This window comes from Barbus barbus (genome assembly GCF_936440315.1).
Source record: "Barbus barbus genome assembly, chromosome: 21".
Taxonomy (NCBI): Eukaryota; Metazoa; Chordata; class Actinopteri; order Cypriniformes; family Cyprinidae; genus Barbus; species Barbus barbus.
In genome coordinates, this window is record NC_136749.1 from 10,317,382 (window position 1) to 10,342,959 (window position 25,578).

Genomic DNA, 25,578 nt, shown 5'->3' on the forward strand with positions numbered 1-25,578 from the left:
AGTTAAATAGCTTGAACAAGTTTGTTATCATTGTTTATGAAACAGTACTCAATACTTATGCAGCTGTATTTTTCCAATTGGGTTTTCTGGGCACAGCAGCATCTATTGGTCTCAGTCTTTCTCTTTTCCTTTCTATCTGTCTCTCTGTTAGTAGTTAATGGCTAAGAGAGTGAATGGCTCGTGGATGGGGTCTACCTCTGTCCCGTCCTCTGTCCCTCATACCTTCCGCTCACAGCTCTCTTCGTCTGCTGACCTCAGCATAGCCATCTTTCTCATCATCACAGGTCAGTTATTAGTCTTTCATTAAATTCAACATATATCATGTTTTTGGGGGGGTCTGACATGGGAGTCTGCTCTATTTATTCAGTCAAGAGCTGATCTGCAGTCAGAGCCTATGCAATCTAAAGACACTTGTCCTCTACAATCAATACACTTCTGTGCTGATTTGCACAATAAATACAACTGGCATTACAGAGTCATTTAAAAACCGCAGGGCAGCAAGAGGTGCTCATATGCATTGGTGTGTTTGACCAAATCAATATTTTTAGCTCCTTGCAAAGAAAATTGGATATAGAGCATAAATTGCTCTAAAAACACTGGTTCATTGGTTGACCATAGTGTTAAATTACATGTAGCCTACTGTAATTTTTAATAGGGAAATACCTGTAATTTACAGTTAGAGTTAATAAATATGAATACAGTATACAAATATGTGACCCTGGACCACAACCACAAAATCGGCCATGAGTCGCACAGGTAGGATTTGTAGTAATAGCCAAAAACACATTGTATGGGTCAAAATCATCAATTTTTATTTTATGCCAAAAATCTAAAGATCACGTTCCATGAAGATATTTAGAACATTTCTTACCGTAAATATATCAAAACTTAATTTTTGATTAGTAATATTTATTGCTAAGGACTTCATTTGGACAACTTCAAATGTGATTTTCTCAACATTTAGATTTTTTTGCACCCTTAGAAAGTTTATTTATTCAGAAAACAAAAAACAAAAAGAGCCTTATGACTGGTTTTGTGGTCCAGGGTCACATATATTAAACTCTAACTGTAAAAAAGTACACGTAATGTCCCATTAACAATTACAACACGTAATTTTCAGTAACGTTAAGAATAAATACTGTGTAATTTATGGTGAAATATTTACTGTTTTCAACAAAACTAGAACTATTAAACTCAATACTCAAAAGTCAATACTTTTAGCTCACTTGCAATATTTTTAAGCTTACAGCAAAACTGTTATTTGAATGAGTACAAGTTATCTTACTGTTTAAAATACATATACATTTACTTTTAAAAGCAATACAGCAAAATGAATCGTCCTATATTTTTAATATATATATATATTTCTTTTTCTTTTTTTTACCATAAATGTAATATAATTTTTGGTTGTGTTTAGATGGCCCTTAGCACTATGATCTATAATTCTCTCTGTCTGTCCTAGGTGTGGTGTCGGTGATTGGGAATGGGCTGGTATTGTTGGTTTACGGACAGAGGAGAAAGAAGCTCAGAGTGCACGAGCTGATGACCATCAATCTGGCTGTTTGTGATTTTGGCTACAGCCTGCTGGGGGTGCCATGCCTCATCATCTCAAGGTACCACCACTGCACTGACTGCAACTGATTTAGATAGCACATTTACACAGCGTGATTCTTAACATGCATTTTGAGGGTTATACTAAGTTTGCTTGGCATGCCAGTGTACATTACAAGTTATAAAAGCTCTCTTGAAGCCTATCTGGATAGGCTGGAGTTTGTGAGTGTTTGCCAAGACAAGAGGGTTGTGTTTGTTAAGAAAGAAGATTGACAGTGCGAGTATAAGCCACTGATGGTATTACATAATGCAGAACATAAACGCAGGGTATATTATAGATCTGGTTTGACTTTAGAGAGGATTTAAAATTTAACAGGCATTTGGTCAAAATACTTTAGATGTGCTCTTGAATCAATTTTGCTTTATTTATTTTTTTAATTCATGTGCTTATGCTACTCTGAATGACAGAAATAGATTTTTGTGGAAAAATTGAAAACAAAAATCCTTTGAAATCTCAAGTCACTAGACGTTTCATGGTATTTAGAGTGCATTCTCAAGGGGCCAAAAGGGTTTCACTTTTATGTAGCTGAAAGTGTTCTTTTTTACCCACAAACCACCAAAACATGCCCTCAGGTGGGGGATGATTTGTGAAGAAGAAGAAATGCATTTGTGAAGAAAAAGAACATAGATATAACTGGGCCTCTAACATCTTGGGTCAGAAAATACAAAGCTATATAAAAATCCTCACACTTGGCTTCTTGGTTTCTGAACTTGAATATATACAAGAAGAAATTAGTAAGGTCCGGTCTCATAGAAAATAAACTTAGAAAAACCTTAGATCTGCAGAATTGGAGCATATTAAATATGTAGAGTTATTCTAGTTATTTTTGGATTTTCTGTGCTCAGTATTTTGCTTCTGCTCTGAAATGATTTTTTTTTTCTCTTTCTCTCAATTTATCTCTCTTAGTCTGTCGCATGCTTGGATTTTTGGGGAAACAGGATGTATGTGGTATGGGTTTCAGGGCTTTGTTTTTGGCATTGGGTCTCTCATCACTACCTGCCTTATCTCCCTCGACCGCTGCTTCAAGATCTGTAGCTTTCGATATGGTAACTCTCCATTTTTATCCACTGAATTTTAGTTGCTTTATTTTATTATATTATATGATGATGAGACTTGCAAGTTAGTTAAAATATTGGCCTACCCAATCATTCATTTCCACATCAGGCATTACAGATGAAAGTACAGAATTTGGTTATTCTTGTTCGACAAATAATTCAAATAAGAGCACATATCAAAGAAATAATATAATTGCCTTAGTACATAGTGTTAATATTGCTGAATAATTAGTATGATAAGTGGAATCTACATTGTAATTATATTAAATGAACTAAATTTTTACTGAACTATCTTGATCAGCTTAGTCAAGAATGAGTTTCAAGTACTTTATTGAAATTAAATGAAATATGCAGAGAGTTTCACTGCCTGCTTTACAAAAAAAAAAAAAAACTTTTTAAATCTCAAAATCTTTTTGTTGTTGAAAATCTCTTACAAAATCATTCAATGGCACTTATTTTTCTCAGACAGAGTGAAAACAAGGGAAGGGAAGTGGTGTGTGGCCAAGTGTGGTGACCCATACTCTGAATTTGTGCTCTACATTTAACCCATCCAAGTGTACACACAGTAGTGAACATACACCCAGAGCAGTGGTCAGCCATTGCTGTGGCGCCCAGGGAGCAGTTGGGGGTTCGGTGCCTTGCTCAAGGGTCTCACCTCAGTCATGGTATTGAGGGTGGAGAGAGTGTTGGTTATTCACTTCCCCCACCTACAATCCCTGCCGGACCTGAGACTCGAACCCACGACCTTCGGGTTACAAGTCCAACTATCTATCCATTAGGCCACGACTGCCAAACAAAGCATGTACTGAGAAAATGAGATCACTCAAGCTGGTTTGTGATTGAAGAAATTTATTGCATTATTTCCATAATTAAAGTTTGCCTTCCTACTTGAAAGTATAGAATATGTCATTGCACAAGATTAGAGATAATAGTAGTCATTTATGCATATCCAGTGCACAACATAGATTTCTAATTCTGATGGACTGCATATCTTTCTCTCAGCTAACAGTATCAGTCTATGACAATTGATATAATAATACCCGGCTAATACATTTCAGTCCTATCCAGCAACTAGGAGCCATCAAGTAAGCTTTTAGATGTTTACTAATGTGCTTGTTCCTTTGTCTCAGGTCAGTGGATTGAGAGAAAACATGCCTCTCTGTCTGTGGCTCTGGTGTGGATCTATACGATATTCTGGGCCTCACTACCTGTATTTGACTTTGGTAGTTACGGCCCAGAACCCTTTGGAACCAGCTGCACCATAAACTGGTAATGAACCATAAACATTAGTAACACTTGTAAATGAGTTGCTAACCTATTCCCCAAAGATTAGTTGGTATTTTCAGAGAGCGTTCTCAAGGGACAAATATAGCGTTCACTTTCAAGCAGCTGAATGTTATTTTACCCACAAACCACTGAAACATTCACACATCACAGAAAATATGTGTCGATGTGTTCATGCATTGTTTCCTGTGGCCTCAGGTGGAGAATGAAGTCTTCACTTAATGACAGAGTCTATATTTACCTGATTCTATCACTCTGCTTTGGAGTTCCCACCTTCACTATCATCATTTCATACCTCGCTATCCTCATCAAGGTGAGATAAATAGAGAGACTATCAGTATTTATAATGATTCTGAAACACTTGAAGCTAAAACGAATGTTATTTGATTCTAATGTTGACTGAATTGAAGTGTTGCTACAGTGATGTGTGATTTCAGGTGTATCGGTCTGGTCGCATATTGGCTTCAATCCCTTCATCCAATGTCACTCACAACAGCAAAGATCTCCGACTGACAAAGGTACCAGCTGTGGTTGATCACCCATCATACCGTGGGAAAGGACCCACTTAGGGTCCTTAAGTGTGAAACAATGAACAATTAAGTAAAAATGGACAAAAACCAGACTAAATTGAAATACACATTAAAAGTGAATAAAATAATCAAAATAAGACAATGGTTGCCTTGCTGTTACCTGCACACTACTGTTCAATTTATTCCTGTTCATGATTCACGTACAATTTCTTATTTCCTTCTTGGATCACACAGTTCCTGAAATGTTTTGTTGCAGATAGCAGCAGTGGTGTGTTCCTCATTTTTGATTGCCTGGACTCCCTATGCGATCGTTTCGCTCTACTCCGCTTTGACTGCCAGAGAGGAGCACACTGGAGAAGACGGAGGAACTGCTCTCACGGGTGGAATGTCAGCAGCAGGGGTCGGCCATGGTGGAGGGTTGTCTGACGTCTTTGGTTTTCCCTTCCTCATTAACTGGACCTCTTCAGAACACTTCGGGGATTCTTTTGGCTCCTGGAGGAATATGACTTCTGATCATTCACATCATTCAGTAGGGCATCATGGATCAAGTTCAACTGTGGGTTCTGCACATGGAGGAATGAATGGACATCAGTCACATCTTGTGTCCATACTAAAGCCAGAGGTCTCACTCATTCCGGCTATTTTTGCCAAGTCACACTGCATGATAAACCCCTTCATCTACCAGATCATGAACCGCGACTTCAGGGAGGACATCTATGATCTCCTGTGTCTGAGAGGAAAAGATGGAGAGAGGAGGAGAACAAGGAGCACAGATGGCAGTGATTCTGATGGTCAGGAGCTATCTATTGTCTGTCTGTCTGTCAATACTTATATATTTTCATTAATTTTATTTCTCTGTCTAAATTTCTTCACATTTCTGTTTCTGTCTCTGTATTTTCCACACATACAGGGTATCGTGGAAGCATCACACTCTCTTATATTCACAGCTGGAGGAGAAGAAGCGCAGCTACCAGTCAGTCGTCTGAGGAGCGTGTGAAGAAAGACTCCTCGCGGAAGAGTAGAGGTAGTAGAGGGAGCCGAGGGAGTAGAGGTCAGAGAGGGTCCTGTCAGGACAGTACAGCAGTCGGGTGGGCAACCTTGGATACTACAACCTTAGATACGCAGACCAACTTAGAAAGAGAGAGAGGGAAGGAGGTAGAAAGAGAGATGAAAAAAGAATTTAGAGAACCCACCTCTAACAGCTTGTTGACAGGTGAGGAGTGATGCTTGCTGTCTAAATAAACAGAAACAACATAGTTCATAATGCAGTTTGTTAGCTCAAAATATCTGTTGCTTTAGTTAAAAAACAGGGTCCCACTTTATATTAGGTGGCCTTAACTACTACATACATGTTCTTACATTGTACTTATATATTTTAAAAATACCTATATGTCGTTATATCTGTAATTAATTTCTGTAATTACATTTATAATTACACTGTTGACCCATCCTTAACCCACCCTTAAACCTACCCATACCACCAAACCTGTCCCTAACCTTACCCGTATCCCATCTCAATAGCAGCAGAAGTGTGTTGCAATACAGTATGACCACAATAAGTACACTGTACTTATTTTTTGATGTAAGTACATAGTTAAGGCCACCTAATATAAAGTGTGACTAAAAACAGTGTTTCTTTTATCCATTAGTGTCATCCAGTGTGTGATTTTTGCACACTATTTTGCACCTATCCAGTCTCACACTGGCACGACACGTTAAGCTCTATTTAGGATTTTCATATTGATTTTGTCCTTTGTATGTTTATAACTGGATCCTGTGTATCTATTTATTGATTTATATATATATTGTGTATCTAAATATTTAATGGATTTACTTATTGTATTTATGTTTTTACATATTTAGAGAGCACTATCCAGGCCAAAGTATTTCAAACAACTATTTCTGAATAAATGTGCAACGTAAATAAAGTTTACAATAATGAAACGACTTTGATGTTTACTTTGCATTTTCCAAATAGATTTTAAAAATCCTAAATCAGAAGCCCTGTAAGTCCCAATAAAGTACAAAGGCTATTTGTTGCAGATCTGTGACGTCAGCGTTGCTTTGTTATCAAGATGCATGAGGTCATGCCTTTTTACCGTAAGTACCATTCTTAGACAAACTCACAAGGGGGAGAGCACACGGAGAGCTGTTATTCGCCATCGGACAGTGATAGATTATGTATAAAGACAATTTTGCGCAAAGCCATCTACCAAATATTATTTTGCGCCACTGAATATTCAAGTAAACAGACACCAGCTGAGAGCTACTGCTGATATTACGGTAAAGTCCGCACTGAAGCGCTGCAGAGAGACTCGAGAGCGCAAGTGTATTCAGGTTTGCAGCCAAGGCACAAGATATTCGTTTGGACCTATTTTAACTGTATTTCGCTGACGTTAGTTATTATAATATTCTTTGCTTGTTTGAATAAGGCTTTTGCATGCTTTTATAGTTTTATATTTTATATCTATCGGTTGCTGCAGTCTCCATCAACGTCTTACTCAGCATTCACGCGCAAGCTGTAATACTCTTAACTCGTTACATAAGGTCTTTGGGTCGCCAAACACCACTGACCTTTGAAATCAAGCCGTTAATTATTTTGAAAGTCAGACAAAGCTGGTGTTCATGCCCGATCTGCAGCGCTTCAGTTTTCCGCACCGTAGCATGAATTCTCTTCATCAGCATCAGCAGCAGCAGCACCAACAGCATCAGAATCCAGAAGGACCCGGTCATCCCGATTCTCCCTCCGGTTTACTCCCCGAGGCGGCTGTCCTTGGAGCTCCTGACCCATCCTCGTTTTTCCTCGGAGAACAACCCGGTACACAAACCGCTCTTGACCTTACGGCATCCTCTTATCTGCACTTCAGCCCATCGCTCCACTGGTCCCAACCTCCTCCACCTACAGCCATGGCATTGAGAAACGACCTGGGATCCAATATAAGCGTCCTGAAGACCCTCAATCTGCGGTTCCGATGCTTTCTGGCTAAAGTGCATGAACTGGAGAGACGCAATAAGATATTGGAGTTACAGCTTCAGCAGGCTTTAGACAGCAAAAAAACGGGTGGATGCGTGGAGGACGGAAACACCAAAGATATTGGTGTGCAGACTGGGTTTATTGGGCCTATTGCTGTCCGGCCTGGGTCTTTGTCCTTTCAAAACACCAATAACTCTGCAAAACGACCCACTACGTTGTTTATGCCTTCTCTCACGTCTGTCCTCAAGCTTGAGCCCAATAAAGCTGACGATGAGAGCACAACTGACCCAAACACTAATAGGAACCCAACCATCACGGTTAGTCTCTCAACACCCACCACCGAACCCGCCTCGGCCAACACCAACAACTCCAATAATGCTCTGCATGTGAGCAGCGTTGGCACCGGGACGTCTCCCAACCTTCCTCCTCGCTTCCTGCCGGGCACTATCTGGTCCTACAAGCACACCCGTAAACTGGGAAGCGGGTCAGAGACTCGGGTCACCAGTCCTGGAGTGTCTTGGGTCCACCCGGATGGCGTGGGTGTCCAGATAGACACCATCACCCCAGAGATCAGAGCACTTTACAACGTCCTGGCCAAAATCAAAAGGGAGCGGGATGAGTACAAGCGAAGGTGAATATGGAGAATATAGATGCTTTTTATGGCTAAATGTTTATTAATGAGAAAGAGGTTTCTGTTTTGGGCCCTTATGACAGGTCTCTGTTGCAAAGCATCCTGCTTTTCAGGAGTGTTTAGAGAATCATGATGGTTTTGAGACATGATTGCTACCAGTTTGAATGACCTCCTGAGATCTAAAAACTGTTTTGTGTGTTTCTTGTTAATATATAATTAGGGATATTAAAATTCTAGTTGATACTGATAAGCTGATAATAGTTTGATGTTGTGGCTGAAAACTGATAATTGGACCATATTAATTTGGTATAAAAAATAAATAAATAAAACACTAAAAACTAAAATGTTTAATGCTACAAGTGAATTTAGGCATCACAACATTATCATGTACAATATGAAAAATGGATAATCATTTTCAGATTTGCTAAAGATATAATTTAATAGTGTTATTAAATTATTAGTGTTTTTGAAGATTAACATTTAGTAAGTGTTAGATGATGAAAAAGGTAATGTACACTACCGTTCAAAAGTTATCAGAATGTTTTCTAAAGTGGCAAAAATGTGACAATGAAACCTGCATTAATTGCTGCTGAAAAATTCAGCTTTGTCATTATATTTGAAATATATTCAAATAATAAACAGTTATTCTAAATGTAACAACATTTCACAATATTAATGTTTTTACTGTATTTTTGATCAAATAAATGCAGCTTTGGTAAAGAGACTTCTTTCAAAAACAATACAAATATTTTCCAAACTTATCATTCTATACTAATTATTCCAAACCTTTGAACAGATGCAAAAATAAAGGGTTAGTAGGTGAACAACTAAACATTGAAAATATGACATGCAAATTTTAATTCAAACCTGAAAATGAAAGTAATTTTTTAGAATTGTGTAATAATGTGAATTAACAAAAAAGATATTTAATAATAATAATAATAATACAGTAATAATATTCATGTCTAGGTTACTAATAAGTGCATTTGTCACAATAATCATGTGAGCTCTTAAAATAAAATAATAATTTAAAAAAACATAAAATATCAGATTTTCTTGCTTCCATTGAAAAAGAAGCTGCTCTTTGAATCATATTCAAATCATGGTGGGGAAAAAAAACACACAAATATGTGGAGTTCATGCAGCTTGAGTGCTGCTGTCATTAAATACCAGATACTCCTTTTTTTTTTAATTCACAGAATTAGGAAATTGTCTTTGCTTGATAATTTAATTTGTAAAAAAAATATGTAATTTGTCAAATATTTAGAGAGACTTTTAAGCCCATTATATATATATATATAATGTATATGTATGCATATATTGAAATCTCAGTGCCAAAGCCTTATTCCTGGATCTCAGGAGTTTAAGACTTTAAGACACCTGCACACTGGGTTATTTCTGCTCTTCTGCTGCTGAGAGTGCCTGATTCGCTCTGCCCTCTGATAACCTGTGCATCAGTCACCAACATCCCTGCTTTAATGCAGAGCAGTCTACAGTCACTGCCTCACATGAAGTGGTTACTTTTTAAACCTAAAAAAGGCTCGACCCTGCAGGTGGTCAAGACACAACAACAAAGTGGTCATGAGAGTGGAATCTGTTAAAAAAAGAGAATGAGTTGTGACTTGCAGCTTTTGTGGGATAAAATAGAGCATAAATCATTTTCAATTATCTGCTGTTAGTCATGTGCAGAGGCATGAAGTAAGGCCTATATATTTCATTACTTATTTCTAACAGCTGCTTTAGTTATTTGAGTCAAACTGAGGTTACTGAATGGAGTATTGCAAAATCTATGGCATATAAGTGCTCTTAGTAAAACTGTGAAGGTGATATGAGGAGGTTTTTAGGAAGGGTGGACTCATGTACATAAATAAATACCGAAGTCTTTTATTAGTATCACCAAGCTAGAGTTGAACATGAGAAGCAAAAGTAAGGAAAATCATATGTGCAGAATGTAGAAACAGCTGGAGGGGAAATAACGTCTGTGTTTCTCATAAATGGTGGTATTCAGTCAGTCTCACAGCTCTTTATGTCCAGACCTGCAGCAGCCGGAGCGCCTGCGCATTCCACCTGCTGTCAGTCACGTATAGCAGCTTTATTTAGGGCTGAGCAGACCGTCAGTTCGCAAACTCATTACTGTCTGTTGACTCATCAGGACAGGTAAAAAACACTGTTGAAAAGCAGAAAAGTCATTTGGGTTCTCTGTCTTAAACCCTTCTGCTTCATAACAGATGTTATCGTGCATCTCTCCGTCTGACTTCACCATTTTCCTGGTTTCAGCTCTTCTCAGACTTATTTATTTTCTGTTTTGGCTTTCTAATTTAGTAAGCATTCTTTCACTGTCTCATCCTCGAAAGGGTATTTCTATCCATCTATGATATAGCTATAAAAATATCACATTTTTGCTTTTTGAAGGAACCATAATTTCAGCCAAGCAGATTCAAAATTTAGTAAACTACTATAAAATTTTTGTTAAAAATAATCATGACATGCTTTTCACTATATTAACACAATATTTTTCTATGTTTTTAAAATAAGTCTTTTAAGATCATCAAGGATGCATTTTATGATTACAAACACAGTAAATATTTTTTATTGTAATACTGTGGAATAATATTACAATTTAATATCACTCTTGTCTATTTTAATATATTTTAAATGTAATTTATTTCTGTGATGGCAAAGCTGAATTTCTTAAATCTTTAGTGTTCCTTCAAAAATCAATCCACTGCCATTTTTACTTATTAATGTTTAAAACTGTGAAGAACAGTTTTTAAAAGAACAGCATTTATTTCAAATAGAAATCCTATGTGACTTTATAAATGTCTTTACTGTCTCCTTTGATCAATTGCTTTGATCAGTTTTGCCGATCAAATTTTAAACTTTTGAACACCATGAGGCCAATGTTATGTAGACACCCCTTTCTAAAAACTAAATGCTTCATTGAAATTCAGCTTTGTTATGACAGTTTTGTAAAGGTCTTTTCTGTTCCAAAACAGCCTGTGCAGCAAAGTCCATAAAGAAACTGTTGACCAACACTGTAAAAAACTTCGCTGACTTAAGATTTTTAGTCTATTCAGCTAAAATATTCCAGTTGTCCTTAAAATGTGTCCTTCCAGTAACTTAAGTCAGCGGGGGTAACAAATTATTTTAAGTTTTTGAAACTATTTTTTGTTTTTTACAGTGAAGTCTGTTGTGACTTAGTATCCTAATTGAACACCTTTGGGGTGAATTGGAACTGCAAATCAGGTCCCTTCACTCAGCATCAGTGCCTGACCTCCCTGATGCTTTTTTGTCTTCCTGAACATTTAATTTGAAAAGTGTGGCAAACAGCATTAATCTCCCCTTTGCTGCTAGAACAGCTTCCTCTCTTTAGAGACGGATTTACACTAGATGTTGAAACAGGGATGCAGGGATTTGGAGAGCATCAGGGACGGCAGGCAGTGATGTTGAGTAATGGGGCCTGTGTTCTGAATCATCTGAAATCAATAACAAATCTAACAAAACCTTATAAACAGCTAAATTTACCAAAGTATGGTTTAATGAAAAAAAGTTTTAATATGAAAACTATTTTTGAATAACGCAAACAAATTGCTGAATTACGAATCATTTACATGGTCTGTTCAAACTGATTAATCAGAGAAAAAGTATTTATTTTATATTGTGCTATTTTTTACAGTATTACTGTTTTACTGTATTTTTTGATCAAATAAATGCAGCCTTGAAAAGCATAAGAACATAAAACATAAAACATTTTAAAAAATCATACTGACCCTATGTTTGAATTATAGTGATCACCAAAAATGATGTGCTCTTTCAGAAACTTAATGATCAAATAAAAAGCATATTTCTATCATTTAGGCTGCTCCATTACAGCCACAGTATCCTGCAGCAGTGATCCATGTTGTATCTGCATTGCAGTACATACACAAGGACTCAGAAGAGCTGCAGAGAAGCAACCTCTCTCTCTCTTCCTCCCTCTCTCTCTCTGTCTGTCTCTCCTCTCCTCGCTCCTGGTATCTGACACTCCTCTCTGTAATTGTATGTTTGCACCTTGAATTGGCAGTAATGCACAGCCTCAAACCAACCTTGCTGTCCAGTGAGGATGTTTAATAAATATAGAGGCTGCTGCAATGCTCTGAATGTCAAGTAGCTTTACATAAGGGCAGGGCTTGTTTGCTTCCACCTCATTGCTTTATACTACTGCACTGGACAATATTTCTGTTGAACAGCGACACAGTAAATTACTGTAGGGCTGACTGGGCTGATGGATCAGTTAAAAGGACTGAATGGATGCAGTCATTGCACTTAAGTTGAGCTATAGCATACTCAGAGAAATAAAAACGCTTACACATGAAGATTTTATGTTTATGTTTTCTTAAAACTGTGGTAATAGGACCAATACGTGTTTTGCAGTTGCTTCTTCCTGCTTCACAAGATCTTCCAAACAACATTAAATTGTATTTCACTGATTGATTTTACTTCTTTTGAATGCACCAACAATATCTTCAGTAAATAATGACTTTACATTTTAGTTGATTTCTCAAGCAAAGCTAACCTGTGGTTTCAGAAGGCTTTATATATTGTGTGAGTCTTATTGACCAATTGTTTTAAGAAGGTGCTGGCTTGTTAAATAAATGACATTTTAAAGTTCTTGTTGTTGGGGCAAACTATGCTGTTGGTTTTGATGTTCTGGTTTTGTGCTGTCAGGTGGGAAGAGGAATACACCATGAGAATGGACATGGAACAGAGAATGAATGATCTTCAGGAGGTGAGGAACACTTTTCATGTGCACTTATACCAAGTGCTGTCTACAACACTTGACTTAATTTAATTTCTGTTTTAATGTTCTAGAATAATGTTAAAGACAGTCTTCAAATTTTTGCACATTCGAAAATTTGGGGTTGGTAAGATTTTTTCTTTTTGAAAGAAGTCTCTTATGCTCACCAAGACTGCATATATTTGATCAAGATACATTAAAACAGTAATATTCAGTGTCCTTCAGAAATCATATAACATATAACATGCTGATTTGGTGAGAGAAATCTTTCATACGTTTTACTTTCACTTCTGATTGGTTTAATCTGAATAAAAGTATACATTTCTTTAATAAAATCATACCGACCCCAAAATTGTGATCAGTAGTGTATATCACTTGAGCCTGTGAAAACAGATCAAAGAAATGATTTTGGCTGTTTTGGTTGAAGCTTTAGTTCATATAAAGAAACTCTCTGAAACAGTTCGGCCCTCGAGTGATTCATTTTAGCTTGAGACTTTTGGAATGTTTTACCTTTGGGATCAAATGTCACTGTACTTTATATAAGTAACAATTCGATGATTTTGTCCAAGAAAATGTCCATGTGTTTGTATAGAAATATAATAATTATGGCTATGCATTTGTGTAGGACCTACAGGAGAGTGAGGTGTGTCAGGATGAGCTGGCCCTCAAGGTGCAACAGCTGAAAGCTGAACTTGTGCTCTTTAAAGGACTCATGAGTAATGTGAGTATGAGAAGCAGAACACACTCCCAGTACACTCAAACACAGCCTGGGCTACAGCATACAGGACAGGAAATTATCATCCAAAATTAAAATTATATCAGTTACTCGGCCTCATATCATCCTTAACTTCATGTCATGCTCCCTTGTAAAAGAGAAGTGCCTTTAATTGTATTGAATGTGCACTTGTAGTGTACTTCAGATCTTAAAAGTATATTTATCTAATATAAATAACCAATATAAAACCTATATTTGCAAATAATATAATATTAATGAAATAAAATGTTTTCATGTCTTTTTTCAATTACGTCAAATGAAAAGATTTCTTTAAAGTACATTTTAAAATTTTTACGTTTGAATAATATTTTGTCACGCTATATAGAATTACAAGAAAAAACAAAAGAAGATATCTTAAAAATGTTGGTAACCAAAATGTTGACGTATCATCAACTTCCGTAATGTTTTTGTCCATGCTATGGAAGACAGTGGCTACCATCAACTGTTTGGTTACCAACATCATTTCTGGGTGAACTATCCATAGAATATATTTGAAATGTACTGCTTTTCAACTTCCTCATCACAATTGTGTAATTGCAAATATATTAAAACACAAGCTTGTTTTGTTTTTTTCAATAAAATGTCAATTCATGTTCCAGTCACTTTTTCTTGGTTAAATAAACATTACTTACACTGTCAGAAAAAGTAAAAAATAAAAAATAAAAATTATATTTTATATTTTTACACTAACAATGTAATCAATATTCTATTTATTAAAGCCAAGTATGAATCTCATCAAGTTAGAGTTTTTAAGAATTTTACATTTACAGTATTTGCAGTAACAATATTTAAACAAGATATTTTATTTGTGAAGTTATGTTCAGCTATTTTTTTTAATAGTTAACTTTTAACTAATTTTGAATCATTCAGTCATCAAAGCTTGGTAAATATTGGTCACAGACGCTGAGATTTACTACCAAACTGATTACTCACTAAAACCTCCAACAGATCATGTTTTCAGGCCATTTCAAGCCTTATTTTGACATAACAAAGTGGTTATTATCTAAGTGTATGACAAGAGGCGGGACTTATCGTATGAAACAATCACAGCCAAACATAACCAGTCATATCCAATCATATCGCAAGGCATTGCCTCCTCACGTGTGACTTTCCCCCATTCATTCTCAAATACCCTTAGCAAACCCCCTCCCCTGTTTGTTGTCCCCTGTTAAAACTCAATGAGCTCAGGGGAGGCAAGACAGATGCCGACTTCCACTGTAACTTTACCTGTTGGTGTCGCTGTAGCACAGTGTATCTTTAGAAAATGTATACACTTTTTAACGTTATATTTTGTAATATTTGTGTTTTATTTTTGTACTACAAATTTTTCTCATTCAGTATTTTGGGGAGGCACTGCCTCCTTTGCCTCCTCGGAGGAAACATCCCTGATGTACATTCAGTACATTTGGTAGTACTCATTAACTATATTTGAAAGGCAATAGAAATAATTATGAAATTACATATAAAGATGTACTGAAGTCCTACATAAAGTGGGTCTAAAAGCACTCAAAAATCTAATTGCATTTAATATAAATGTAATCTATAATACATTTTAATGTTTTCTGAAACATTAAATTCAGTTAAGAAGCATTTGTTTAAAGTATATTATTTCTGTAATAACTACTCCTTTTAAATGTATGCTAAAGTGCACTTTTTCACAAGGGCTGTTTGTGCTTTTCCATGCAATGAATGTAAATTTGTACCAGTTAAAGGGTGTCAAGATCACATTGGTTGACCAGCAATAAAAGCAACTCTAACCCAGCATGAAGGAATTCATGATGGTCTTAAATAGTTTTTCATGGCAGCCAGTTGATTTCATTGCATTACTCACGTAGAGTTTAAATCAACATATCACACACACTCAGGGGTTTGTTTTCGACAAGCTCATGAACAGTATGTGCTTTCATAGCAGCTACACTCATAGCACTCGCATTTTTCGAGACCAGACACAGTCATCACATTTTCTGGAGAAATGAATGTGCTTTGTGCCTTTGTTCACATAAATGCTTACACACAAACACGTGCCAAGTACATGTAGAATTTCCCACCTCTATACTTTCCGCAATTAGCACTTTATTTAAATCTTTGAATGTGTTTCATGGAATGTTTTATCTGAAAATGAGACATTACCCTCCTTTGTATCAAATACTTTTCCCAGAAATGATTTATCACAGAGTTCAAAGAGTTAAAAATAGCTTGTTTTGTGAATGAGTTTAATACACGCATGCTGTTCGCTGCAAATCCAAGGAACCATACAGACATCAGTTTACCTCATTGTGTGCCACAATAGACGTGGCAATGCGGTTTCAGTTTCATATCGTCTGAATCTCCAGTACCTTGAATGCTAAACAGAATACTCAGAAATTAGTTATTAGTTCTCTAACCCACGCAAATCTGCTCAAGCACAGAACCTGTCAGAGCTGGACAGTAAGATCCAGGAGAAGGCCATGAAAGTGGACATGGACATCTGCAGACGCATTGACATCACAGCTCGCCTGTGTGATGTCGCCCAACAAAGAAACTGTGAAGATCCAATCAAGATGTTTAAGGTATTCAGAAACTCACACTTCTGCATCTCCTCTTTGTTCCCTGTTTTTCGATTGTTATTGTTATACTTCATGTTTAATCTCTGTTGCTGATCTTTGTCTGAACACTGATTTTTTTTTGGGTGTTTTCTAATAAAAAAAAAAAAATTGTAAATCCTTACAAGATAAAATTACTTAAGGAGCAAAATTTCATTATATATGAAAGAGGCGAGGCTTTGAGAATGCAAAATTAATATTAAATTTGGAAATGATGCTGCGTTCCAGGCAGGTTTTTGAGCTCGTAAGTCACGACTTCAAACCACGACTCACGACTTTGTAGCGTTCCAGGCAAGTCACGCCAAAGTGATTTATTTCTCATTTATTTCTTTATTTTTTATTTCTTTCTTTATTTGTTTGTTTTATTTATTTATCCTTTTTGATTTATTGATCTATTTCTCACCGTGTACCACCTGCATAAACACCGCATCTGTAGGGGCTGCCATTGTTGTTTCGCGGGCGTGACGTCAGAGCGCGGAACTGGGAGTACATCGATCTAGTACGAGTTCACGGGTGGAAAGTCACGGGTTTGACTGCCGTTCCAGTGCACTTTGGGTAGAAGGTTGGAAAAACATGGGTTACGGGTTGCCTGGAACGCAGCATTATACAACATTACAAAGTCCCCAACTTTTTGTAAATGGTCTCTTCTTTTCTGATAAGCATTTTAATAACAATTTCATAAGAAACACCTTTAATGTTGGTTCCAATCCTCCATGTAAATCTAATTGGCTTAAATCTCACTTTATATTATGGCACAGCGCCTGGACAGTACCTTATAATTACGGTATTTCTAACAAAATTTAATAATTTACAAAATTATTCATATTCATAACTTTTTTTTTAATTACCTTTCTGTTTCAATGTGGACTGATATATATTAAAAAAAGGACATGGCAATTTTATTTTATTTTTTCTTGAAATTCTAAATTTAGAAACTTTGACATTTTACTTTATTTTGAAAACCCAAATTTTTCTGAAAAACTAAATTACATTATTATAATATTTATTAATGAATTTGGCAAGGCAAGAATAGACAAGAATAACTCAAAAGAAACCATCGTATATTACCTTTTGTAATAGTGATCTTACAATATGCTTTTAAAAACAAACTAACTTATAAAAATTATTAGAAGCTCAAGATTTTTTCTCACTCCATTTTCTTAGCAAATTGTTTTCAGCTCTGTATATAAAGTGGAATATATTAGTATGCCGCAGAAGTATGTATATTATCACCCAACTCTAATCTGCTGAATATCTAAGACATGAAATTATTAAGATACTGTAATAAACATTGTCATTATGGTGTTCTATGAAGCTGCTTTGAAACAATGCATGCTGTGTAAATCTAACAAAATTTAAGGAGGTTTATGCTTAATACAAGAGCAATTTAATGCCTGATGCTTCTCAAGTAAATGTATAGTTTTCAGTTTCAATCTTATTACTGTAAAACAAACCAAATTGATCTTCTGCAGTGAATGTCATCTACGGTGTAATCTTGCACCCTTGTAATTCATACGACACCCCAGCCCCCTCTCTATGTCACTGACTCAGCTGCTGTGAGTTTCTGCTGACGCCTGCTATAATGTCTGAGGCACAGAGAACTGATGTCTATTGCATTATGGGTAGAAGAGGGGAGCGGTCCAACCTATAAATCATTTTGCATGTTTGTTTCAATACTCCGCTGGGTCAAAAATGTTAAGGCTATGAAATGGCCTAACCATCTTTCTTTTTCTTGTCATCTCAGGTCCCCAGCCCTCAGAACGCCATCACCTCTCGTGCCCGTAAACAAGCCTCACAACCTGCCAATGGCAGCGAGACAGATGAGCCAGTCAGCACGTCTGAGAGTGATGGAGGTGGTGCGCGAGACGATGAAGTGTGCACCCCTTCAACCCTCCAGATCAATGAAGAGATGCAGAGAATGTTGACCCAACTGTGAGCCATAGAGCTGTGGTTCCTAACTGTTCTTTTTACAATATGTTTATAACTAATGTAATGACTTAACCGTGTCTTTGACAGGCGGGAATGTGAGTTTGAGGATGACTGTGACTCTCTGGCATGGGAAGAGACTGAGGAAACGCTCCTTCTGTGGGAGGATTTCCCAGGATGCACTTTAACAGCAGACACCAGTCAGGGGGAGGTTAGTGCACTGCATTCTGAATTCATTCTGGTTTATATGTGGTTGATATTTGTGGTTGAAATACTGTTCTTACTGTTATTTCTTACTACTTCCTTATTTAGTAAATGTTTATGTACACATGAAAATTTCCACATGATTAAATGCCGTTTTATAATTCAAGTGTCCATATCATATCATTTATTTTTCAAACTTTTTGCCCAACTTAAAATGTTAAAATGAGACATTTTTTTTTAAATTAACATTTTCCAGTGCTAAAATTAAACATGGTGTTTCTACAGTACGTTTATGCAAATTACCTCCGTTATGATTGGCTAGCTTCTTTGAATGGGAAATAAAAATGCTAGCGAGACCCATATAATTGCCACTGGCCCATTTTTCAAAAACAGCCTTCTGTGCAAAGATTTCATGACAAAAAAAAAAATTCAATTAATTGAATTGAATTCTTGTATTTCGAAATAGCAAAAAAAAATTTTAGATTTTACCTCCATAATAAAAATTAAACAAAACTGTTATAAAACATACAATTAAAATTAAAGAAGGAACAATAAATAAATGATATTTCATGTTAAAAAAATGTGCAGTCAAAATCATGGAAGAGGCATAATTTACAGAAAGGATCTTCAAGACGTTTGATTATATTCCAAGAATCTTATTGGTGCACCTATTAAATATTCTTGAATTTTGTTGATTTTTACTTTTTAGTATTCATCTAATTCATCTAAATGTATTTATTCATATCTTGTTCAGGAGGATTGGAACCAACATTAAAGGTGTTTCTTATGAAATTGTTATTAAAATGTTTATCAGAAAAGAAGAGACCATTTTCAAAACGTTGGGGACTTTGTAATGTTGTATAATTTGCAGTGGTTTCGTTTCTGAATTTAATAGTAATTTTGCATTTTCAAAGCCTCGCATCTTTTATATATAATTAAATTTTGCTCCTTAAGTAATTTTATCTTCTTACGAGGATTTTTTTCAGTACGAGTAACGTAAATATCAAGATAAATTGAGAAGCAAAATGAAATAAGGCTTTTGATAGAAATCGAACCCAATTTGATGAGGTTTCTAAAAATTGATGTTTGTGGTGAACTGCTGAGTATTGCTTCATCTCTCAGCGTGGGCAGCTCAGTTAGAAGCCAGGCAGTGGCAGAAACTCAGATTTACATGCTCGCCCGAGTGTCCAAAGGAGAACAGGATTCTGGTCATCCAGTCATGGGGTTCACTCATAGGACACATGCAAACACACACTCTCTCTCACACACACACACACACACACACTGCTCATATTTAGGTCATTGTACTCAGTCCAGTTTGCTGGGGGGGTGGTTCGATACTAAACATTACTGACATTAGTTAATGCGATGTTGACTAGAAGTGTGTTGCGTTTCATGGAAAGCTCAAAAGATTCAAAGTGTTTGGAGTTTTCCATCAGCGGGGTCATTAATCTAGTGTTTTATTTTCCCTCTGGTAAAATCTGATCTGCTGGTGAGTGCTTATGCTTCAGCATGAGATAATGTGTCTGTGGGCTTTGTCTCTCTTTCTATCTATCTGTCTGAGCAGGAGGAGTGCTTGGAAAAGGTTATTAAGGACACTGAATGTCTTTTTAAGTCAAGGGAGATGGAATATCAGGAGACTATAGACCAGATAGAGGTGAGAAGTTTAGATTAACCAGCATTTTACTTTACATTCATGCTTTATTCATTCTGACTGATTGCAATATTATATTAAGCAAGATAATGTACAGTCAGCTGAGCATCATCACAAAATAAACCCTTTGGTTATTGAAAAATATCCTGTCAGGGATGTAGCACAGTACTTTTTCTCCTTCATACAGTCATAAATCGTATATTTTATATTACTCTTTTCTTGTAATTTATACTGGATGCTAAATGCGTAGTGAATGCAAGTGAATAAATGTGCATAGAAATGGATGTTTAGCAGCCCATTAGCCCAGTTTTTATGCAGTATGTTTCTCTGTAGCTGGAATTGGCCACAGCAAAGTCGGACATGAACCGTCATCTTCATGAGTACATGGAGATGTGCAGTATGAAGAGGGGACTGGATGTGCAGATGGAAACCTGCAGGAGACTCATCACACAGAGTGGAAACAAGTATGCAAACATCCACAAACATATATTGGCTTTTGACACTTAGAACTGTTAGAATGGTTGTTCTTAACCCTGGGTTATCTTGTTCATACCATGTCCTAGTTTTGAGATTTCACACTTTACCTTTGTAAACCATGGATTTACATTTTTATTTGCATATTTATGAAGCAACATTGATTGGACAAATACAGCATGCAAGGAGCATTCAGCCTGTTTTACCCACTGCTGTCCCATCTGTGTAGATGTGAGATGGTCCTCACTGCAGAACACAAGATACAGGGGGCGAGGTTGGATCCAGATCCAACTCCTCCCACCTTACATATACCTAAACCTACCCGTCTGCACCCCCTGATCCCTAAACCCACCCATCTCCACCCCTAAACCTACCAATCTCCACCCCCTAGATGTGGACCCAACCCCGCCCCCTGGATCTTTGTTCTGCAGTGAGGGGCTACTGGTAGATGTTGCCATGCTAATCCATCATTTTCATAGTTCTGTAAAATTCTGTCATTATTTACATTATTTATGGTTTTTCTCCATACAATGGAAGTCAATGGTCACCAAAACTGTTTGCTTGACTTACCAACATTCTTCAAAATATCTTGTTCCACAGAAGAAATAAATAAATAGAGACAGACATTTCATTTTTGGGTGAACTGTCCCTTTAAGTATTGTGAAATGTACAGCAAAAATCACTCAAGTTAAAACATTTTTCATTACTATTCATCTACTATTTTCATCATATTCATCACAACTACAACGATTAAATTTTTTTCCTAGCTGATAAAAAATAAAAACATTGACAGCCAATCAGAATCCATCCTGCTTTAAAGACATTGAGCACTTATAGTGGCAAACGACATAACTGCAGCGTGCTTATAATAAACAGAATGTTATTATCCATAGGTGTGGATGCTATAGGGGTGTGACGCTACACAAACATGACGGTTTGCAGCAGGGGGAAAAACTAAACATAAAATTGCTTTTTTTCATTAAACAGTGGTTTACTCAAGAAATTGTTCTTTCTTTAAATGAAGTCAATTGTAATTAATTTTTTCTTTGGGATAAAAACCTACCTCAGCTTACGCTCTACTAAAAAAAAAAAAGGTTGAGCCAACTTAAAAAATTTTAGACAATAAAAAGTTGATAATCAACTACAAAAATAAGTTGAGAGAACTCAAAAATCTGCTGAAGCTGGTTGCCTTAAAATTTTAAGTTGGCTTTTTTTTTTCTTTTTTTTTTACAGTGTATAAGGTTATAATTAACAACAGAGCCCAAACTTAAATTTAATTACTATTGGACTTTTGCAAACATGTAAATTGCATATAATGCAGTTTTTAAATAAACTTGTTTGTTGTTGTAATATTCATTTACACAGTGGCTGTCATAACTTGTTTCATAACAGATTTATTTAAATATACATTCATTATTATAAGACATCACTAACAGGAAAAGTAAAATAATGAGTATACAGTCTAATATTTCGTGAAATGCTCTTCACTAGACTTAATTTCTGTAGCGAACTAACGAGCTGTAGACACTGACGACTTGCCTGAGGTAAATGAAACCATTACACCCATAATGCTAATATAGTTATCGTTATAGTTTTTTGTTTTTTTTAGTTAATGCTCTTTGAGTGAACGGGCCTTAAGGCAGTTAATGATTGATTTTCTGTTGCTAAACAACTCTAGTTGTTTGATTCTAGCACTGTATTGTTTCACACTTCATACTTCTGGCACCCTATTTGGTCTCAGCCCCACAGAAACTGAGCAGAGTTTCATAACCCAGGGAATTTTTTTTTTTTTTTATAAAAGTGTGAAATGTTGCTTTACCCACGGTTAAAAGTGGCCTAACATTTAAAAGACAATAACTGCACTATTTCCCACAGTATAGGAAAAGTATAGATTTTTTATTTTTCTCTTTGTCTCTTTTCTCACCACACAGTGAATCCACTTCCTCTATACCTGGAGGTGGTACAGATGCAAACGGAGAAACAGAGAGGGATAAAACCAAGGAAGGAGGAAGATAATGATGCCATCAGATCTGAAGAAGGTGTTTGCGTGAAGAAGAAAAAGCGCCCCTCATCTCTTCATGGCACCCTTCATCAGCCCTTTTCATGTTTTCGCAGTCACTGCCTCTAGTGGTGGTAAATGGAATTGCATTGTGTGTGCTCAGTGCCCAAAAGGGAACATTTACTGTGACATTTTTCCCCTGTGGTTGTGCAGAGCAGCTTTACTGTTTTCACACCTTCATAATCTTAAAAGATGAGAGTCCTGACAACATTGTTTGCTTTTATCTGCTTTCATTGAGCCCGTCCACCGGCGGGTATCGATTATGTTTTCCGATCCGATGCCCAAATGTCTGAGTCATCATATTTTCAGCACTGAATACAATCACTTTTGTTTTCATTTGTCTGGTAGAGAATCACTGAGAGTGTTTTTGCAAAGTTTCCATTTCCAGAGACTCCGAGGGGACATTTGCTCTCTTATTGTTGCCGCATGTACCGTTACGTGCCGCTGTAAACCGTGGGTCAGTAGGTGTGTTGTGCTTCCTGTCTGAGCTGTTGTAAATACTTGTCTGTTAATGCTAACGAAGGGTGGCGGTAACTATAGCCTGCACATCCCCCATCTTTGTGCTCAAATTCACACGAAATATATGACATTTCATGTTAACGGTATTGTGCTGATGGCAGGCTGCTTCGTAGTCTCGGTTGTATGTGCTCTTAGAATAATGAACGCTTTAACTTCCTCTCTTGCGGGTGGAAAACATGAGTGATGGGTGAGGTCAGATGAGTGAGATTTGAGGATGTTATGGCTCGGTAATGTCAGAGCATTATGCATGTCAACTTCTGTTATTTCCTTTTTACTTTTCCCCTCATTTTCTTTGAGATCAGCGATATTGAGGCTTTTTCTCATTTCAGAAAACTGAATTTCATGATAATGCTGTATATGTAACGCTGCTGTAGATGTGAGACCTGCTTCAGTCCATAAAATATCTAGGATTTCAAAAGTCTTTCTATTTTGGATAGTAAAATCCTTTCAGTGCAGTTGACCTTTGGCATTTTTCTGTTTCGGAGACCTTGCATCTTGCATCGATAGCCTCTGATGGCTGAGATTGATGCAAAGATCTGTTTGTTTGTCTGACCAGTTGTTTTCATTGGGATCAGTCTTGTAGTCCAGTATTTTAGAGCAAATTGCCTTTAGAAAGTGAGCTCCTGATAGGCTAAACTCACCAATGAAGGATCTTACTAAAGACTCTATGAAATGTTTGACACACTTTGGAACTTACAAACAGCTGGATCTATTGGAAATCCTTTTCTGCCTCAGAGTTGAAAAAAGATAACTGTGACTTTGTTTCTTGTAATCACGAGTCAATATCTCAAAGTTATGACTTTATTTCCCATAATTGCAAGGTTTAATTATCGAGTTTGTTTCTTGAAATTACAACTTGATGCCTTGCAGTTGTGACTTTATTTCACATAACTGCAACCCTATATCTTACATTTGCACCTTTATGTCTCACAATTGCAACTTTATTTTTTTCATAATTGTGCTTTTATCTCACAGCTGTGACTTCGTATCTCATTAAGACATATTTCTTTTAACTTCGACATATCTCACAGTGACTTTGTTTCTTGTAATTGCGACTTTCTGTCTCACAATTACAACTTAATTTTCTACTGACTTTATATCTTATAATTTGACATTGTTTCATGTGATTTTGACTTGATATCTCAAAGTTGTACCTTTGTTTTTCATAATTGCGATTTCAAGTCTCATAATTGCAACTTTGTTTATCGTAATTGTGACTTCATATTTAACAACATTTGTTCTTGTAATTTAGACTCTATATCTCACAGCTGCGACTATTTCAAGTAATTGCGACAAATTTTTCTCGTAATTTTGACTTGAAATTGGAAATTTGGAAAGGTGGAAAGGGGGGATATTTGGAGACAGCATTTTGGAGAAGATTTTTGTATGCATCCTGCAAAATAAGATTGGTTGAACTATTGAGTGTGAGATCTTTATGGGTTTGATCTATTGGATTAGACCCGCTAGAGATCTTAAAAATCCCATGAAATAGTTGGATGAACACATTTTCTTTTGTACCCACCTAAAAGAGTGAGATCCTAATGGGTTAGATTCACATGAGAATGATCTTTCAATCATTTTCTTGAGTAATCATGCAAATTAATGTAATCTGATTCTAGTCTAAAAATCTCAAGAACCTCACATGATTTGTAATAATCAGCTCTTTTTTTGGCAGAGCACTCTCTAATTCTGATCAAACGCCCACAGGGACTAATACAGTAGTTCCAGAAGAAACTGACAAACCGACTTCTGGTTGGCTTTGTTGGTCATTCATATCTGTAGTCAAATAGGTAGTCTGCGTGCAAACTACAGCTTGAATTCAAGAATAGAGACTAAAACTCTTTGAAAGAGACCTTTCGAGTGCCAAATGTGCAATAAAACAGTCAGGAAAGATACTTCACAGTGAAAATGAAAACCTCATGCTTTTGAAAACATGGTGCTGTACACCCAGCATTTAACTTTCCGCTGTAGAAAAACAAAGAGTGAAAGCTTTAATAAACATATTGCAGTGCATATCACTTTCTCTGATGAGCCAGAACAGAATTTAATCTTTTAAACAGTATGTTATGTACCATCCTCAGGTTGTTTTTCTTTTTATGTAGTTCTAGTGTTTGCATACTGACTGATGAACAACGCTGTGTGTCTGCCTTAGGTTTTTCCCTCTGACCACTGTGAAGTTCTGTAGGGGTTTTGCAGATTCACTGTAATTTTATTTCTATCAACAACTCGATTATTTCATTCAAAAACAATGTTCTATGGGTACCAGTTAAACAGTGTGTAAAAATCTTTGTTTGATTGAGAAAAAAAAAAAAAAAACTGCCCAGAAAAATAAAAGGATGAGCTTGGCGATTAATTAAAATGTTACAGTTTGATTTTGAGGAAAATGCTTTGTTTATCTGTGAACTAAATATTGCATTTCTGCTGCCAGTAAGAAGCACTGTAAATGGCTGAGCCATTGTTTATTCACAGATATTTTTTCATGCTGTTTCGCAGAACTATGTGTGTAAGATATGTATGCATGT

General features: G+C 36.3%; 2 protein-coding genes across 2 annotated transcripts; both read left to right on the plus strand.

The window, feature by feature from the left end:
* Positions 1–157: 157 nt before the first annotated feature.
* LOC306887425 (melanopsin-A-like) lies at positions 158–6,422 on the plus strand (the record flags this gene model as incomplete). The annotated part of the gene is made up of 8 exons (XM_079445124.1): positions 158–284; positions 1,463–1,613; positions 2,519–2,658; positions 3,798–3,936; positions 4,150–4,264; positions 4,389–4,469; positions 4,738–5,272; positions 5,392–6,422. The coding sequence occupies 8 exons, from the start codon at positions 158–160 to the stop codon at positions 5,703–5,705; spliced, it is 1,602 nt and encodes a 533-aa protein (XP_079301250.1). The 3' UTR covers positions 5,706–6,422.
* Positions 6,423–7,106: 684 nt separating this feature from the next.
* LOC306886850 (non-homologous end joining factor IFFO1-like) lies at positions 7,107–22,494 on the plus strand (the record flags this gene model as incomplete). Its single annotated transcript, XM_079444181.1, has 9 exons — positions 7,107–8,086; positions 12,794–12,854; positions 13,489–13,584; positions 16,047–16,187; positions 17,965–18,152; positions 18,237–18,357; positions 19,918–20,007; positions 20,338–20,468; positions 22,410–22,494. 9 exons carry the CDS (start codon positions 7,107–7,109, stop codon positions 22,492–22,494), a joined length of 1,893 nt encoding a protein of 630 aa, XP_079300307.1.
* Between the last annotated feature and the right edge of the window lie 3,084 nt (positions 22,495–25,578).